Source organism: Podarcis pityusensis, assembly GCF_964106645.2.
Source record: "Podarcis pityusensis genome assembly, chromosome: 12".
In the NCBI taxonomy this organism is placed as follows: Eukaryota; Metazoa; Chordata; class Lepidosauria; order Squamata; family Lacertidae; genus Podarcis; species Podarcis pityusensis.
In genome coordinates, this window is record NC_138037.1 from 9,160,309 (window position 1) to 9,180,016 (window position 19,708).

The 19,708-nt window shown below is 44.1% G+C and overlaps 1 protein-coding gene across 4 annotated transcripts in view; it reads left to right on the plus strand.

The window, feature by feature from the left end:
* Positions 1-19,708, plus strand: part of OXSR1 (oxidative stress responsive kinase 1) — an 85,316-nt gene that overhangs the window by 6,935 nt on the left and 58,673 nt on the right. Inside the window, exons 1-2 of one of the 4 annotated variants that reach the window (XM_080974153.1) lie at positions 9,701-9,810; positions 14,841-14,953. In XM_080974153.1, the coding sequence (XP_080830279.1) occupies positions 9,756-9,810; positions 14,841-14,953 (168 nt within the window). In that variant the 5' untranslated portion in view covers positions 9,701-9,755. Of the gene's footprint in view, positions 1-9,700; positions 9,811-10,243; positions 10,422-10,988; positions 11,341-14,840; positions 14,954-19,708 lie in introns of those variants that run through there. The other 3 variants (XM_080974154.1, XM_080974151.1, XM_080974152.1) reach the window with 3 other exon arrangements.

Sequence of the window (19,708 nt, forward strand, 5' to 3'; positions counted from 1 at the left end):
GGTAGCTTGCATGTCCCATGTAATGTGTAGTTTGGTCGTAAGTGGTTGCTGCTAAGTTGGGTCCTATTTCCAGTACATGTGAAAAGGATCTAGGAGTCTTGGTTGACCACAAACTTGACATGAGCCAACAGTGTGATGCGGCAGCTAAAAAAGCCAATGCAATTCTGGGCTGCATCAATAGGAGTATATCATCTAGATCAAGGGAAGTAATAGTGCCACTGTATTCTGCTCTGGTCAGACCTCACCTGGAGTACTGTGTCCAGTTCTGGGCACCACAGTTCAAGAAGGACACTGACAAACTGGAACGTGTCCAGAGGAGGGCAACCAAAATGGTCAAAGGCCTGGAAACGATGCCTTATGAGGAACGGCTAAGGGAGCTGGGCATGTTTAGCCTGGAGAAGAGGAGGTTAAGGGGTGATATGACAGCCATGTTCAAATATATAAAAGGATGTCACATAGAGGAGGGAGAAAGGTCGTTTTCTGCTGCTCCAGAGAAGCGGACACGGAGCAATTGATCCAAACTACAAGAAAGAAGATTCCACCTAAACATTAGGAAGAACTTCCTGACAGTAAGAGCTGTTTGACAGTGGAATTTGCTGCCAAGGAGTGTGGTGGGGTCTCCTTCTTTGGAGGTCTTTAAGCAGAGGCTTGACAACCATATGTCAGGAGTGCTCTGATGGTGTTTCCTGCTTGGCAGGGGGTTGGACTCGATGGCCCTTGTGGTCTCTTCCAACTCTATGATTCTATTCTATGATTCTATGTTGTTGTTGTTGCTGTTGTTTAGTCATTTAGTCGTGTCCGACTCTTTGTGACCCCATGGACCAGAGCACGCCAGGCACTCCTGTCTTCCACTGCCTCCCGCAGTTTGGTCAAACTCATGCTGGTAGCTTCGAGAACACTGTCCAACCATCTCGTCCTCTGTCGTCCCCTTCCCAACATCAGGGTCTTTTCCAGAGAGTCTTCTCTTCTCATGAGGTGGCCAAAGTATTGGAGCCTCAGCTTCATGATCTGTCCTTCCAGTGAGCACTCAGGGCTGATTTCCTTCAGAATGGATAGTTCTGATCTTCTTGCAGTCCATGGGACTCTCAAGAGTCTCCTCCAGCACCATAATTCAAAAGCATCAATTCTTCGGCGATCAGCCTTCTTTATGGTCCAGCTCTCACTTCCATACATCACTACTGGGAAAACCATAGCTTTAGTTTCCTTTAATTTTATTTGTGTAGCTGAAGCCATTACAAAACAAGATGCATGAAACAAAGCAAAATGTACTATTACCCAGTTAAAACTGTGATTAAAACTGGGCATTCTGTCAAATAGAAAATTGTTCCACTGAAGAATTTGAAATGTCGTCCCCACAAACTTCCCTGCTTAAAAATGCTGCTCTAAAGGCAAAGCAAGTCGCCTTTTCAGAAGTGTCCCCCCTAAGAAAAGTTAATCAAGTGCCCCGTAGGTCTTTCAGCTGATAGATTTAAATCTTTGGACAAGGCTACTCTTAGGTCCTCGTAAATGGGTCAGACAAATAAGTAGCTAGGTAAATTTTCAGGCATATTTTCCCTGCCCCCCATGGACAAGCTCTGTCCCGATACAGAATCCAGCGATGGTGTCCTTCAGCTATAGCAAAGTGCCTGGGTTGGAATCGCAGAGATGTAGAAACATTTCTCCATTAAAACATTTGTCATGTTTGTTACATAGTAGGGATAAGGAGTCTGAATCGGGACCGATTATTTTGGTGTGTATTTGCTCTTTTTTATGTGATGAAGTGTAATGAAATAATTAGTAGGGGAAGAATCATATTAATTTATTTTTCCTGTAGACTATCTCCCTTGCAACTGGCTGCTGGTCTTCAAAGATTGCTTCAGGATTTTGGACTGCGTGTTAAAACACATGTTGACAATTGGTCGAGAAGAAGAATGGGCTTGTTCTTATTTTCGTCCTTCTTACCTTCTCCCCCCTCCCCTCTTGACCCTCAAATTCCTGAAAGCACTGAAATACTCAACCGTTGCAGGCTGTGACTAAAAGCTCTGCAAAGAACTCGTGTAATTCATAGGAGGAAAGGTGAGAGGTCATGGATCTTGCGGGTGAGATAGGGCAGAAAAATTCCCAGGTCTTTTTCCATTTTGTAAATTTGTTAGTAACAATGAATGGATGCTAATTGGAAATATTATGCAAGCTTGGCAGTTCCAAATGGTTTTGCTTTGACAAGTAAAATAACCTGGCTGAATTGGATAACACTCTAAGGTAAGTGGTTCTCAAAGGGTGTGGTAGGAGACAGTGTTAGAAACTCACATTTTTTGTTTTCCAATGTATTTCTTATCAATAAAAAACTCAGTGTGGCACAAGCAATCTTTTGTTCTGAAGCTCAATGGCTTGAGAACCACAGTTCTAGAAATTACCAGTTTTGCCGTTCAGAATTTTCTAGGAAACCCGCATTCCTGGGTGTTGTGCTTCTTTTCCCCTCCACTGTCTTTTTGTTATGCTCAGTTATTTTATTTTTTTTGAGGGGGGGGGGAGAAAATCACTTTCACTCTACCCACTCACCACTTCCCGCCCCCTTCCCATCCATGTCCTGTAGCTTGTACAGTATATCTAACCTCCAATAGTTTCTTGGGGGGGGTGTCTTTGAGTTGTCATATTGGAGTTCTTGGTGCAAGGCCTTAAACCTTGCACCAGTATGCGAATGGAGAAACGGCTACCTTTAAGTTGGCAAACTGCTAATGTTGCTTCTCCGAATCACATTGATACAAAACACTATGAATAGGAAACTACTTTGTGGTTTCTCCCCACCCCTCCTTTTTTTGGGTTAAAAAAACACTTCCTCATGCTGATTCTTTGCCTGAAAACCACCCACGAAAAACTCTTGAGTTACTCTAGTGGGCATTGTGCCATCCTGCCACCGCTGTTTGCTGAATGCTATAAAGAGAGAGAGAGAGAGGAAATCCCCTTGTGAAATGTCCTTGCTTTATCTAGGGCCCAAAAGAGGAAAAAATCTATTACTCAGCACGGGTCTGATTCATTCCATTTACAAGGTATGCATTATATCTGTGTCATGATCTGGGATTAGCCTGGAGTGACTAACAGCTGCAGCGTCTCTGTGGACTTAGATTGGAGATCCTCTGCATGTGAAGATAGCAGCTGTTGGTGGAGGCAAAGATTATAGCCTGGGTTGCGTCTATTCCTTTCCCTGTATGGTTTAGTGCAGGGGGTCAGCCAACCTTTTCAGCAGGGGGCCGGTCCACTGTCCCTCAGACCTTGTGGGGGGCCGGACTATATTTTTTGGGGGGGAAAGGAACGAATTCCTATGCCCCACAGATAACCCAGAGATGCATTTTAAATAAAAGGACACATTCTACTCATGTGAAAGCACGCTGATTCCCGGACCGTCCGCGGGCCGGGTTTAGAAGGTGATTGGGCCGGATCCAGCCCCCGGGCCTTAGTTTGCCAGCCATGGTTTAGTGAATGCATTTGGGCACACGAGTCAGTGAGTGCAGAATGTAATATTGGGCTCAAAAGATTATTATAATTACTGTTGTCAAGGTGGAAACATACATGATTTCGTTCGACCAGTGTTAGAAACTCAAATATATAAATTAGGCTCCAAATGGCTCCTTAAAGCAAGGTTGCAGTTGCCAGAACGGAATGTCTAGTTGCCATTTTGGACAAGGCAGCTCTTGGACAAGTCTTACTTTTCAAATGGTGCGCTGACTGTGATTGATGATCAGTTTAACATCTGGCTAGTTCAGAGGACAACTTTGAGAACTTCAAGTCACTTGATCCAGGGACAGTCTGCCAGTTCTGACCTGCTTTTCTTAATGGTGACACAGACCATTCATAACATAAGAATATTCTTCACAATATATTGGAGAATATGAGCAGGGCAGTGGGGTAAGTGGAGACAAGCTACAACAATTAACTATAACATTGTTCACTGCTCCTGCTCAGGCTGCACAGAAAAAGCATTTTGATCCCTAAAATTCATTCCACATGTGCAGATACCATATAGCTGATAGAATTCTGCAGGTTGTCATATTAGTGTGTGAAAACAGTCAAGATCCAATGATTGCCAGGCACACACTGCCAGTTGGCGGAGATGTCAAGTCGCAAGTGGACGATAGTCAGGTGCAAAATGCGCCTGGGTAATTTTGAACACTGCCTACAGCCCATTTTACCTTTACCGTAGGCCTATGAGATAGATTAGGTTCATTGGCCTAAGGTCACCCAATGAATCTTCGCAGTTGAGGCAGGATTCAAATCTTGATCCCTCCCATACGTACTACTTTCGTGGTAACAGAATGAGCAAGGACAGTGTCTGATGCGGGGAGAAAATAATTTTGCCTTTCTTAGGTCAGGTGCCTTCAGAACCGCTTAACCCTTTACTGAATGGCCTGGCTGTTGCACTTGAGTAGCAGCACGGAGTGATACCAGCTTTGACGACTTTAGAAAGTTATTGTTTGTGCAGATCGAAGACCTGAATTTTTAACTTCCTTAAAAAATAATAGCAGCAAGAACTTGTTAAAATTCTGCATATTTCCTTGACCTTTGAAAAGAAATAGCGAGGCAGAAATGCACAAAATAATTGAAAGTGTAGAATACATTATAATAAATTTGCAGAATTTAAGTTTACATCACAGGTAGAATTATTATTTTGCTTTGGCACTTGAAACTTGTGAGGACAGCTCTGGATATGTAACACTGCATTTTAGTTGGGTTCAGATTTCTCCTTTGTGGTGAAGTTAGGGCTGCTTTGCTTTAAGGTTTCCAGAATCAGGGCTGGATGAAGCATTGCAAGGGAGGGAAGCAAAGTGCCTGAGCTGCTCTGGTGCCAGCCAGAATAGCCAGACCAGCTGTAGCCTGAGGTGGAACTGTCTTGCCTGTGAGTGGAGCTGGGGGGGACCTTTTTAGCTAGTGCACCACCTCAGCCATATTGATGCTTTGCCTATGGAGTGCCTTGCAGTCGAGCAACAAAGGATGCCAGTTGCTGGAGCAGCAGAGACTTTCCATGCTTTAGCCCCAAGAAAATTGCAAGGATTTTATGATCTGGCATTCTTTCGTTTGCTTTCTTGAAATCAAGACAGTTATTCGTGCCAATTAAAAGGACATAAAGCATTAACATTATTTTTTTAAGATTCAGTGACTAACAATCTTCAGCTACTGTCATGAGATTTGTGGCTTTGTGTTGCTTAATCTTATTTGATCAAGGCTTGTTTCCTTCAGTTACTCAACGAGTAAGCGTTGCCTCTTGATGTAGCAGCTTAAATACCAGATGTGTGCGTTCTGTGTTCTGCATCTCTAACTGGATGATCTGTGCATATGCATTTCAGCATTCTCCATGTAGTCATTTCCCTTCTTTCAATGTCCTTACAGCAAATCTCTGCTGTAAATGGACACAAGAATGTCAGTTTGCACCAGCCTTCTGTTCCTCACGGTGGCCGGCCGGGTGCATCTGAGAAGTCCACAACCAGGATATGAAAGCAATAACCTCCCCAACTCCCAGTATTTAAGAGATACACTGCTTTTGAGCCAGGAGGTTTTGCTTAATCATCATGGACAGTAGCTACTGTGCTCCCATGTATGTTTTCGTCGTCTTCTTTTCTCGCCACAAAGTACCTTTTTTGTTTTGTTTTTTAGGAACAGTTTGTTAAGGCTTTCCATATCAAAGAAATACAGACAACAAAAACCCGGAGCATATACACCTATACACTTGGTTGCAGCAAACGTAAGACCAAAACAAGCAGACAGCAGAAAATCTCCCGCAAATATACAATACGTAAACACATGAACAAATAAACACTCAGTGAAGCAATAAAAGGAGCTGTCTTTTATGTAATTAACTAGCCAAGCATAACAAGAAGGGAAAATAATTAACTCAGCCAGCCTGTAATAATAAAGCAGTACGAGTTGATGGAGGAAGCCAATCACCCTCTTTGACCGAAACAATATTTAATAAAACAAAACCATTTCACATAAGACTTTTTCCCTCCATGGACTCCTCCTTTCCCTCAATTGACAAGTTTTTACATAAGGGCCACCAACCAAATATGAGAATACCACTCCCGTATCAAATTTGCTGTTACTAATCTCAAATATTGTGCTACTACTATACAGGCTGCAATTACAAAGGGAAATGATAATAAAAGTAAAGACGGAAACAAATAAACCAATAAACTCTTATCACCACATAGTTGAGAAGGTTTCCCTCCCTATATGCTAACAGAAGCCGCACTGTCTGCTGAGTGACACTGTTGGACGCAGCCCCACGTGGATGATGCTTACCAGATTGCCCCTGCCTACGTATTTCACACTTTCACAGAATTCTTCCGTCATACTGTTGCTGCCTTTGTATTAATGGACTTTCAATTGAGTTTGTGCGGTTGGCATGCATAGTCTCTACCAAGAATCGAGGCACACTCATTCATGTTTTATACAGCATATCGAATTGGCCGCCATGTTTAGTTGAGATTCTCACTCATCAGCTTATGCCAAAAATATAAGAAGCCGTACTCTATAGCTAAAGCCAGCAGGCTTATGCTTTCATGTCCAAGATTCCATTGTAATTGCTTACATTTATATGCTGTCTCCCTTTTGCCAAATACGACATGGGGTTCCCAGTTAGTCACTCAACAAGGTGCTGGCGACGCGGGTGGCACTGTGGGTAAAACCTCAGTGCCTAGGACTTGCTGATCATAAGGTCGGCGGTTCGAATCCCCGCAGCGGGGTGAGCTCCCGTCGTTCAGTCCCAGCTCCTGCCCACCTAGCAGTTCGAAAGCACCCCTAAGTGCAAGTAGATAAATAGGTACCACTTTATAGCGGGAAGGTAAATGGCATTTCCGTGTGCTGCGCTGGTGCTGGCTCGCCAGTTGCAGCTTCATCACACTGGCCACGTGACCCGGAAGTGTCTTCGGACGGCGCCGGCTCCCGGCCTCTTGAGCGAGATGAGCGCGCAACCCTAGAGTTGGTCACGACTGGCCCGTACGGGCAGGGGGACCTTTACCTTTTTAAGGTGCTGGCAAAACACAGGCTTGCTTAGCTTTAGTGTGGCCATTGCTTCATGTTTCTTTAGACTGTACTCTTAGACTGACCTAGAACCTAAGGAGAACCCTGCTAGACCAGTCTAGAGGCTGATCTAGTCCAATATCCTGTCCTTACAGTGGCCTATGGGATGTCCATGAGCTAAATACACATTTTTTAGCATATAAGGTGCCACAGGGCCTTGCTTTTGGCCAAAATGCAATGATACTCTTGTTGCTCACTCCCACAAAATGATCTTTTTTGCCCCAGTGGTCCTGTCCACTTTTGTGTAGAGCATTGTGTGAAAACCCAATGTACGTGGGCCTGAACAGCAGATTGATAACTGAGAATCATCCTGGGCCTGCGCATGGTGGATTTTGTGTGCCCTATTGATACATTAAGACTGTAGCATCATGGTGGAGCGGCATGTTGGGTAGTTGGGAAGCAGAGGGAGGGTACATAAGTCCTAGGCATGTGGAGAAGGGAGGTGGGTATGTTTAGCCTGGAGAAGAGAAGACTGAAAGGTGATATCGTAGCCACCTTCAAATGTCTAAAGGGCTGTCGCATGGAAAATGGAGCAAGTTTGTTTTCTGCTGCTCCAGAGGTAGGACCTGAAGCAATGGATTCAAATTGCAAGAAAGGGGGTTCCAACTACAGTGGTACCTCGGTTCTCAAACGCCTTGGTACTCAAACAACTTGGAACCCTGCAAACCCAGAAGTGAGTGTTCCGTTTTGCGAACGTTTTTTGGGAGCCGAACATGCTCCGTTTTGAGTGTTACACTTCCGTTTTGGGTGTTACACTGAGGTCTGTCTATTTTTTGCATTTATTTTGCATTTTTGTTTTTGCAGCTCTTTTGTTTTTGTGACTGTGTGGAACCCAGTTCAGCTACTAATTGATTGATTGTGTGACTCCAGTACCTTGTTTATTGCTTTCATTTGATGGACCAATGGTCTCGTTAGATTGTAAAATTCATGCTCAATTGCTTTTTTTAGGGGTTGTTTTTAAAAGTCTGGAACGGATTAATCCATTTTGCATTACTTTCTATGGGAAAGCGTGCCTTGGTTCTGGAACGCTTTGGTTTTGGAATGGACTTCCGGAATGGATTAATTTGAGAACCAAGGTACCACTGTACAGAACTTTCTGACAGTAGGAGCTGCTCTATGGTGGAACAGACTCCCTTGGAAGGCCATGGGCCCTCCTTCCTTTTAGGTTTCCAAGTAGAGGTTTGATTGCCATCTGTCAGGGATTATTTAGCTGTGATTCCTGCATTGGAGGGGGATGGATCTTTGGGTCTCTTCCGACTCTACAATTCTGTTATTCTATTATTAATTTTCTCTTGCTGTGGGGGAGCCATTGGGTAAGTGCATCATTTGAATCGGGCCTAAATTGCTGCAGACTAGCCCAGCTATCTCTCTGGAATTAAAGTAGCAATTGGTAGATGTGAAGAGGAAATGGTTCAGCTCTCTGATCAATTAATCAAATTGAGGCCATTGCACAAGGGAATACAGAGAAGAACTTCATTGACTGATACCTCAGAAACCTGCACATTAGAGGCGGGAGTTAGTGAGTAAGCTTGAACTAATATATTACCCCCTTCCTTCTTCTTCTTCTTCTTCTTATTTGATGTAAAGTGAAATCTATATTAATATTTTTAATGTATGCTATGCATTGTAAGGGTTTGCAACCTTTGGAGACTTGTGGAGACAATTCTGTGAATTGCCTTCCCTCCATGCAAGTCTTTGCATATATGTTTCTATATGCAATATGTTGTCCATTCAGGAAATAGTTATTATATCTGGTGGGTTTATTTAATCTCTCCCCTTCCTTAACCTGCTAGGTCATTAATACTTCAACTGGTGGTTTAATTTATGTGAAACATGACCAAAATCATTAGGTGTAATTGCATTTTTTAAAAAAGTTATCAGGCATGTGGTTGTGTTTTTTAAAAAAACGAAATAGGATGGAAGCAAGGTACTACTTAGGGAGGCAGTGATGAGGAAATTCGGGGTGTCTTTGAGTTTGGAAAGAAGACAAGTAAAGCGGGGACATGATAGAGGTGTAAAAAATGATGCATGGATGTAGAGAAAGCAGATAGGGTATAATTCCTCTTATAATACTAGAACTCAGGGCATTCAGCGAAGTTGAATCTTAACAGAGCTGCTCTTAATTTCCTACAGCAATGTATTTGACTAGTCGGAAGAACTGGGAAAACTAGCATTATTTGGAAGAGAAGAATCGCTAATGAAAAAAATAACAGGATTGATGTATAACAGCTGAATCTAGTAAAGGAAATTAGGCACTAGAACTCTTGCATCATATTTTGAAATACTTGTGTACTAAACCCAAACATTTTGCAGCTTGTGACAGGCCAGGAAAATTATTAGCTCATATGCTGGCAAATTGCTTTTGGAAAGAGTCGGTTCCCCCCGTCAAGAAAAGTACATAATGCACTGGCTATGAGCAATAAAGAAAACTGCGCAATATATGCTGGCATATTAATAACACCCCACAAAGGTGCCATTAGAGTAGCCATATTATTTCATAAGCTTTTTATTCTGCTTTTCACATGGACCTTACAAAGAGGTTTATTGACAGTCCTTGTTACAAGAATGTCAAATAGAAAAGACAAATGTTTTTGTTTTTAAAGGAAGCTGGTATCTGTTTCTTCTATTCCCTCAGGGCAAAGAGAGCTCTTCAGAAGCTTCTGTGGTGGAAATTGGGGAAGGCAGGAGCTACTCTTGGGAGCTAGATGATGGCAGTTCACCAGGAGGCTTCTGCTTTTTCTCTGTGCTCCTCAGGGCGAGGTGATTTCTATTTTAAAAAGCAGCCATATTAACAGTTTCTTAGGCTCCCTGCACACCATACGTTTAAGGCACAGTTAAAGCACAACCCCCCCTCAAAGATCCCTGGAAACTGTAGTTTAGGGGGTGCTGGGAATCGTAGATCTGTGAGGGGTTCCCGAGATCCTTTGAGGAGGGCTGTAAAGACATGTATCGTGTTTACACATCTTAAATAACATGGCTTAAATAACCCATAATTAAGAGTGGACTGTTGAAGAGCTTATGGAATCCATTCAGCAAAAATAAAGCAATTTTGTATTAAAAATACTTCAAGGCTTCTGGCCCGGATGGTTTTAAACTATGGTTACCATGAAGTGTGTGTGTGTGGTATTTTGAAACTCCACTTAATGGAAGTGGGTGAGCATAGGAGGAAATACGAAGGGAAACTTCTAGAAGAGAGCCTTCCTCAACATGGCGCCGTTTGGACGTTGTTGGACTCCAACCCCCCTCAGCCCCAGCCAGCATGGGAATTATAGTTCGACAACATCTGAAGGGTGCCAGGTTGGGGAAGGCTGGCCTAGAATCATGGACAGGAATTTGAGTAATACCGACAGCGAAGCTAGGGAAAGAGAGAGGTCATGTGGCGTTTTATTGTCCTGTTTTTCTGAAGTCACGGCTATAAAATGGCGGCAGCCATCTTGGATGGGGTGGAAGGGCCTTCAGCCCGAGAGATGAAATTTCCGCCCTTTCAAAAATTAAGGGCAGAGGGCTAAATGAGGATTGTAGAGAAGCGGGGAGTGAGTTGAGGGCCAGTCCTGGAAAACATTTACAGAGAAGCATTTTCTCTTCTGCTCATACGGAAAGCAACTCATTGAGAGAACGAAGGGTTGAGAAATTTATTCAGGAATTCCTTCCCGCCCCCAACACAAATCAGTGTGCGATTCTTCCAGTCACATACTGTTAAGAAATAATGCGACTCATATTATTTCTTAACAGTGTGGCACAATGACACATATGTTGTGACAAGACAGAGGGAGAGATTTGTGTCACTGTCAGCTGAAATATTGAAATTCTACAAGAGGCTTGCAGTTTTGGGGACCAAAGTTGAGGAGAAATTGACATAAAATAATACCCCAGTGTCATTTGACTCCTTGAGTCAAATGTGTAATACCTTTAGTGATAATTGTTGCTTTTGGGGGGGGGGAGTTTTGGAAGGATTTTATCTTACATCTAAGGAAATGTGTGAGAGATTGGAGAGCCTTGGCAAAATGGCGCAAATCTGATTAACCTGCTCCTGTATCTTCAGAATGACATAAAACTTGAAATCCCTGAAGGATATGCTGGGTTTCTGTGGCATTTAGAAACACAATAAGCAGAGTCCTAGTATGTTAACATATTAGAATCTGTACGAGGTCCGTCATTAGAAAGATATTTTCTTGGTGATACGTCTTGATATGTTGCCATGGTCAAAAATGATGAAATGGTTACGGACTTCAAACCAGTTTTGGACGATATATCACCCAGCCCTATTGGATATATATAGCCACAGTACAAGTACAGTGGTGCCTCGCAAGACGAAATTAATCCGTTCCGCGAGTCTCTTCGTCTTGCGGTTTTTTTCGTCTTGCGAAGCACGGCTATTAGCGGCTTAGCGGCTATTAACGGCTTAGTGGCTTTAAGAAAAAGGAAACAAACTCGCAAGAACTCGCAAGACGTTTCGTCTTGCGAAGCAAGCCCATAGGGAAATTCGTCTTGCGGAACGACTCAAAAAACGGAAAACTCTTTCGTCTTGCGCGTTTTTCGTCTTTCAAGGCATTCGTCTTGCGAGGTACCACTGTATGTGGAAGGAAGTCTTCTACAAAGTTATTTGGGAATTAGCTTTATCTCATGGTTCGCCCTGAAGTTGCAGGTTTATGATTTTATATCGTAACCCTCCGAAAAAGTAGGTTGAATGACTCCCAGCTGCTTAAATCTCTTTACTGAAAAGAGACATTGGCTCTTAAACCATTGCTTTTGACTAACCCGTCTGCCATCTGATGCAAAGACATCACCTTGCCAACAAAGGTCCATATAGTTAAAGCCATGGTTTTCCCAGTAGTGATGCATGGAAGTGAGAGCTGGACCATAAAGAAGGCTGATCGCCGAAGAATTGATGCTTTTAAATTATGGTGCTGGAGGAGACTCTTGAGAGTCCCATGGGCTGCAAGAAGATCAAACCTTTCCATTCTGAAGGAAATCAGCCCTGAGTGCTCACTGGAAGGACAGATCGTGAAGCTGAGGCTCCAATACTTTGGCCACCTCATGAGAAGAGAAGACTCCCTGGAAAAGACCCTGATGTTGGGAAAGATGGAGGGCACAAGGAGAAGGGGACGACAGAGGATGAGATGGTTGGACAGTGTTCTCAAAGCTACCAGCATGTGTTTGACCAAACTGCGGGAGGCAGTGGAAGACAGGAGTGCCTGGCATGCTCTGGTCCATGGGGTCACAAAGAGTCGGACACGACTAAACAACAACAACCCGTCTGCCCACCTGCTACACTGCAAGGAACAGCATTTATTGTTTTAATAGCATTTTTTAGAAGGCAAAGTACTCTATTATTTTTCTCTCTTAGCCCAATGAGATATGGTCACAAGTTCCTGTTTTCTAATCTCCATCCAGAGGTGTTCATCCAGTCCTGACCACTACAAATGTAGCTTTACTCTGGTGCAGGTTTGTCAGCCCTTTGCCTGGACAGCTCTTGGCAATAGAGAAGTGTCTTCAGGTGACACAGTTTTGAAAACTGCTGGGGTAGTGGCCCACTAGCCAATTAAAATATTATTTATAACTGGCCACTAATATTTGGAGAAGGGGCAGTTCAGAGGCAAAGGAGGAATGGGGATACCATTTTGACTACAGCGGTTCCTGTTTAATAATAAAAATAATAAAAAAGCATTGAGCCACAGTAAGATGAGAAGTGGATACAGTGACCGTAGCGTTTATTATGGCATCTTCCATCAAGACAGCTGCAGGCGATTAAGGAGGAATGGTGTACCATTCTGATCTGGTCGCTGTGTGCTGGAAATGGGTACTGCAGAATTGCTTTCCCTCCATCCCAGGGAATTAACGCCGAATAGTTTGGGTGCCCTTTAAATTGGCCCAGGAGGGAGCCTGGCCGAAGGGAAAGGAAGGACTATAATTGCTCGTTTTCAAATGGCAAATCTAATTTGAACATGTTAATAGTGCTGCGAGTAAATAAACACACGTGGCAAACGGCATACGGCTCTTGTTCACTCTCACTCGCTGCTTTCCAGAGCTGTCAGTAGCAAGGGGGCACATGTAGAGGGTTATGTTGTGGGGTGTGTATGTGTACCTAGGTCATCTCTCAGATACTAGAGTTCTTAATAGGCATGGATAAAAACAGCTTTAAAGCCAGTGCAACCACTCTCAGTCCTGTGTCCAGAATAAAAATGAGCAAAATAACTGAATAGTTTTCAAGACCTGAGGTTGTGCAAATGATATAAAGGTGAGCTGGAAGTGTTTTGGGGTGGATAGGGGAATTACATCTGCAGAAAGTTCAAGAGGGAGAGAAATATTTTGACGGTTGGGGTGAGGAACACGAAGGACTGTTGCTAGGGGTTTTCTGACTTAAGTTTCTGGACTTTGTGTTTGCTTCAGTCCTGAGAGCTAGGAACCCCACTCAGGTTCTGAGGACGCCAAATCTTATGTTAGTTTGCATTGGGAGATTTGCGTATTGCATTTCCTCAGTGTTGGTCTCCTTTGCTAAAGTGCGCATCTGGAAAGTATATAAAAGTCAGGACTGGTTAGCTTCAGCAGCAAAACTGTTGTCAAGTCAGCTTGGCCTTGTAAAGGGTGAGAGAGAAGACTTTGGGAAGCTTTGCTATCCCCTTTCAAAAAACTGTTCCTTGCCTCACAACAGCTTCCTCATTGTCTCCTCATTGTAACCTTTCACTCTTCTTGCTATTAGCTTTGTGGTTTTGGTATGCTGTGTCTGTAGTGATACCTTCAAACTTGTTCTGCCTCTCTTGAGGAATGTTACAATTTAAATTCCATAGCAGCTCAGCCATCCCAGGAATTGCAGCTATGCCTTTATTAACGTTTTTCTTAAGGCAGCCTGGTGATCCGCCTTAAGTTTGGTCTGGAAAATCCATGGTGTGCCACAGTCGCTGCCAAAGTGAGAATTCACATGAGTGTCTTGTTGCTTTTTAAAATATATATACTTTGGAGAAAGTCATCCCTAGGAAGTCTCTTTGTTTGCTCTGCAACCTAATAGTTGGAGGGGGGGATATGAATGGATGTAGTGGGGAGCAAGTGAGATACGGAGCCTTGCATTTAAATCAGGCATGGGCAAATTCGGCCCTCCAGATATTTTGGGACTACAACTCCCATCATCTCTAGGTAACAGGACCAGTGGTCAGGGATGATGGGAATTGTAGTCCCAAAACATCTGGAGGGCCGAGTTTGCCCATGCCTGATTTAAATTCTGGCCTGGTAGCCATAGCTGAAAAAGCAATTGCATGCTGACATTTGAGCTGGCCACTGGAGGAGAAATGGAGTGCCCATCAGAGAAGTGCAACTGGCTCCTACAAGAGGCGTGGAGTTACTGGCAGGCTAGTAATTTATCTTTCTTTTTATTTTTAAGGCAGGACTATAGGATTTCTGTAAGTTTGTGGGCAGAATATGCAATTTGAGTATGCCAACAGTGTTCAGAAGCAGCACTATTTATCAATGTATTTATGCAAAGAAAACCAGTGTGGCTTATTGGCTTAAGAGTGTTGAACCAATACCTGGAAGGGCAGGGTTCTAATCACCACTTCCTCATGAAGACCTCAGCCTGACCTACCTTACAGGGTTGTTGTGAGGGTAAATTGCAGGGAGGGAGAAGCACATGCACCACCTTGAGCTCCTTGGAAGAAAGAAGGGCCCATAAATGAAATAATAGAATTCAAAAATGTAGTTGTCAATATTTCAGACCTCTCCTCGCAAAGAGATGCTACTCGGCAGCATCCTTAGCAGCTTCTTCCTAACTTCGTATTTTTCTGTGTTTTCTCTGCCAGGCAGTGGAGCAACAGCCGTGGTGCAAGCAGCCTATTGTAGTCCGAAGAAAGAAAAGGTGGCAATCAAGCGGATCAACCTTGAGAAATGCCAGACCAGCATGGATGAGCTTCTGGTACAAAAATCCCATCCATCTTCTTCCACAATTCATTTTAGGGTCTATAAATCACCGTTGCTCTGTGTTGGCAGAGGAGTTCCTCCCCTGTGCAGGCAATTTGTTAGACTTTCTGTGACTGTGCTGGGTTTTTGTGGTTGTTTTTTGTTTTAAGGAAAAAGTTGAAGACCTCATGACTGTAAGCAACATTTGAAAAAGTGTTAAAATCTTGTGGCTGCTCTCTCTCTCTCTCTGTGCGTGTGTAGGTTTCCTGGATTTGTGGGTAGGATTTCACCCTTGGATTGCATAGGAGAAAGTTGTACAATTGCGGGAAACAAAAAGATTGGGGGGGGGGGGACTTGATCAATGGTAGGAAACCATTTTCACGTTGAGGGCCGCTTTCCGTCATGCGCAGCCTTACGTTGGCTGTGTGGCATGGGGGTGAGTGGCCAGAGGCAGACACTGGCATGGCCTCGGCCCAGTATACCTGAAGGAGCGTCTCCACCTCCATCGTTCTTCCCGGACACTAAGGTCCAGCACCGAGGGCCTTCTGGCAGTTCCCTCGCTGCGAGAAGCCAAGTTACAGGGAACCAGGCAGAGGGCCTTCTCAGTGGTGGCACCCGCCCTGCGGAACGCCCTCCCACCAGATGTCAAAGAGAAAAATAACTACCAAACTTTTAGAAGACATCTAAAGGCAGCCCTGTTTAGAGAAGCTTTTAATGTTTAATAGGTTATTGTATTTTAGTGTTTTGTTGGAAGCCACCCAGAGTGGCTGGGAAAACCCAGCCGGATGGGCGTGGTATAAATAATAAATTATTATTATTATTATTATTATTATTATTATTATTATTATTATGGCAGTGGGTGGGGCTCTTACATCCAAACTAGGGCTGGGCGATACCAGGTTTTCAGCATCACAATACAGTCATACCTTGGTTCTCCAACGTAATCTGTTCCGGAAGTCTGTTCGACTTCTGAGACATTTGAAAACCAAGGCGTGGCTTCCAATTGGCGCAGGCAACCCGGAAACAATAGCCGACAGCCACATCGGACATTTGGCTTCCGAAAAACGTTCAAAAACCGGAACACTTCCGGGTTTTCGGCGTTCTGGAGCCAAAATGCATGAGTACCAAGGCATTTGAGAACTAAGGTACGACTGTATATCACCAGCTAAACATCGCATTATACTGATATATCACAAAGTCTGAAATAAAGATGGAACTATATAGAGGCGAACAGGAGGGCTGGGCAATATCTGGTTTTCAACATTGTGATATATTACCAGCTAAACATCGCAGTATACTGATTTGTCACAATGTCTGAAATAAGGATGGAGCTATGTAGAGCCATTGGCTGGCTTCACAGTTTTCCCTGCATCATGATTTTTGCATAGCGCACACACGCAAACCATGATTTGCCATATATTTCACGGGGAAAAATTATGAAACTGGTATCATGATATGGACTTCAAACCGCTTTTGGACGATATATAGATATGTCGCCCAGCCTTAATCCTAGCCACGGAAAAGAATTCTGCACCCCTACCCCATCTTAGCAAGTAAGGAACATTATCACAATTCACGGAGACATTGCAGCTTGAAAAAGCACTTGAGAGTGTGGAGCAGGGCCTGTGAAAGGTTGCAAGGCCAAATGGAGGGGCCTGGAGAGACACATTCCTTCTCCCAGACTGTGAAGTGTTTCCTGCACTGCCTCTTGCTCTCAGGGAGTCAGACCACACAGTTTTGTGGGCTTTAGTTCCACTGCAACTGTGAAGTAAGTTGTTACGGGTCAGATCTGGTTCAGGTGTATACAGGTTTGGGAAGTGATTCGATCCCTTAAAGATGAATCACGTTTGCGGTACCCGTAGGGGGGGGGCCCACGATGCCATCGATGGAGAGGCTGCTGAGAGCAGCTTGCCCAGAGCCACGCTGCCCCCACCCAGCCACCCAAAACCTAGAGGCTGAGCCTGTGTGTCTGAATGCCTTTTGCATCCGTTGTACCATTCGGCCCCATCCCCTCCTCTCTTTAGTCCCTTCCTGCTAAAGTAGTCACACATACTGTTGGAACTTGGGCACTTGCCAGCTCAGGGCTCAAAGAACCATTCAGAAAGCTCTGCAGCAGAAAACACAGATAAAACTCCTAATTAAATAATTTAATCTCCAGCTGACCCAGTCCTCCATAACAGCCCCCTATTTCATTGGCTAATGAATGGGGCAGCAATGAATTGCTTCATTTTCTTCTCAAGAGGTCCCAATTAGGTGACCTGATGGGCAGCCGCGCTTTGTTTACCGGGCTTTTCGTTGGGGGAAGGAGCCTCGTGCTTTTCTTCCCCTAGTGACTTAAACATAACAAACAAACTTTTAATATTGCATCCGAGCTGCGCCCTGTCAGGATCAGGAAGATGGGAATTTTCCACCTTCAATAGTTTCTTGGGTCTCTTCTCTCAGCCAGCTAGTCCTCCTTCTGATAATAGATGATGGTGGTGAAATAATCAAGACAAACGCAGATTTTAAAAAAGATCTGCCCAGTTTTCTTTCTCCAGCAGTGGCTGGATAGATGCCTCCAAGAAATCCAGATCTGGCAATCGTGATGGTGCAAAATGCTTGTTGCAGGACTTAGTTTGAGCTGGGCCTAAGCCTGATCCCCAGCACATGTGAACAAAAATTGGTGCCACCATCTTGAGCATGTGCAGAGTATTTTTATCGTTGAGCAACCAGACAGCTGTGATGTATTTGGCAAAGAATGGACAAAGTTTCCACACTACTACTTAACTGCTCCTGCTTTTTAGTGTTCCCATTTAACAGCCTCCCACAAAGTCACTTGGTTTGCTGTGAGTGTATTTAAACATATCTCTTCTAAACACACCGCTCTTGCCAGCTGGGCCAGAGAAACTGCCCTGCATGATGGAATGGTTAATTAGCCTCCAGTGTTGTGGGTTTTCCAGGAAACTTTCCTTATTATATTAGCGTAATTTGCATTGGAAATTTTGAGTTTTAATTAAAAACAACAACAGCATTCTGATGCCCTGTGTTTAGTAAACAATGCTTAAAACTTTGAAACTGCCTTGCTTGCCTAATTTTTACTTGCAGCTGACATCCTTTCATAATTATTAATGAATTTATGGAGTGGAACATTTTCCATGGGAAAATAAAGTGCTGGAAAATTTTCTACTGCAGCATTTAATTGCCTGGTTACACTGATTAAAAATAGTTTGCTTGGAAACGTTTGCATAATTGATTGAGCAATGGATCTTAAAGTTTTTTAAAAAACACACACGCAGGTACTACATAACTACGACAGTTGGTCAGTGCTCTTGATTAAACACACAAGCAGGAATGATTCTTCTAACGTGGTGCGGACTTCAATTTAACTTGTGTTCAGATTTAAGCAGGTGACTCACTTCGTCACCCAAGGTTTCTTTAATCAAGCGACTGCCCTAATGCATTCTAAAGACTTTTTTTGGGGGGGGGAAATCATTGCCTTGAAGAAACACCAACTTAATAGAGCAATTCAGTTAACTCTGGAAAGAGAGAGAAAGAGAGAGAGAGAAGAATTGAGAGGGGTCGAATTGGTGCCTCTTCCACAGCCCAGCCATTGCGCACTCTGAGTGCTGCTCTCCTTGCTTATTCTGCTGATCGAGGGGGGAATCCAAGCCCGGTTGCCAGCTTGCAACACATTCCATCCAGTTTCTAGGCAACACAATCCTAGCTTTTCTGCCACATCAAAAGCCCTGGCCTTTCCACCTTGGTGGTGCTGGGGGGTGGGGTGGGGGTGGAGCAGAGAATAATGTATTGGGGAGGTCAAATAGACCAAAAGATGTGTGTGGAGGGGGAACCATATGCAGATTTTGTGTTGGGATGCGTTAAGTCTTGTGGGTGGAGGCGCAAAAGCCTTGATCCCCTCCATCTCCCTCCCCAGTCAACTGAGCAGCTAGGGCTCCATTACTATTGCTGGCTGCCCCAGCAGGCATGGCTCCCTTCAGTTTTGACTTTGCTTGATCTTCTGGCACTTTGTACATTTCCCCCTAACTTTCTTGAGAACTCTGCCCCCTTAACTGGGTTTGTTTGGGCTGCACTTCCATCCAGAACTTGTGGGGTGCAAGGAAGGATAGGTGGATAGCTGCAGTTTCTCACCACTGTTGCAAGGGAGGCATAGATTTGAAACTATTAAAAAATACTTGCTTATAAGCAAATTAACTGATGGGTTAGGCCTTGGGGGCGCTGACCGTGCTGCAAGTATGATGCGGAATAGGGTTTTTTTGGGGGGGGGGGGTAACGTTAGATAGAAACTGAGTTTGAAAAGGCATCCTCCTTCAGATTGCTTCGAACAGCCTTCCTTAGAAGACCTATATGTCAGCAAAAGTTGTTTGACAGTGGGACAGGCTACTTCGGAAGGCAGTGGACTTCCAAAACAGGTTGGTTGGCCTTCTGTCCAGGATTATTTAGCTGTGATTCCTGCGTTGCAGGGGCTTGGATTAGATGACACTCAGGGTCCCTTCCAACTCTACAGTTCTCAGATTCATCCCAGGGCACTTCAAATGTTGCTGGACTCCAAATTCCCCATCATCCCTGACCATTGGCCACGGTGGCTTGGTCTGATAGAGGAGTTTCAGCCCATAATCCCTGCGGGGGCACCAGGTTGTAAAAGCCTGCCTTGGAATGATAATTTCCACACACCCCTCAGAAAAGAGCTTGCTGGGCATTCTTGGAAGCACTTAACTTGCCGTTAAAAGTCTCAAAATATACTCAAGGGGCTGCGCGGCCTCCTGTGACCCTC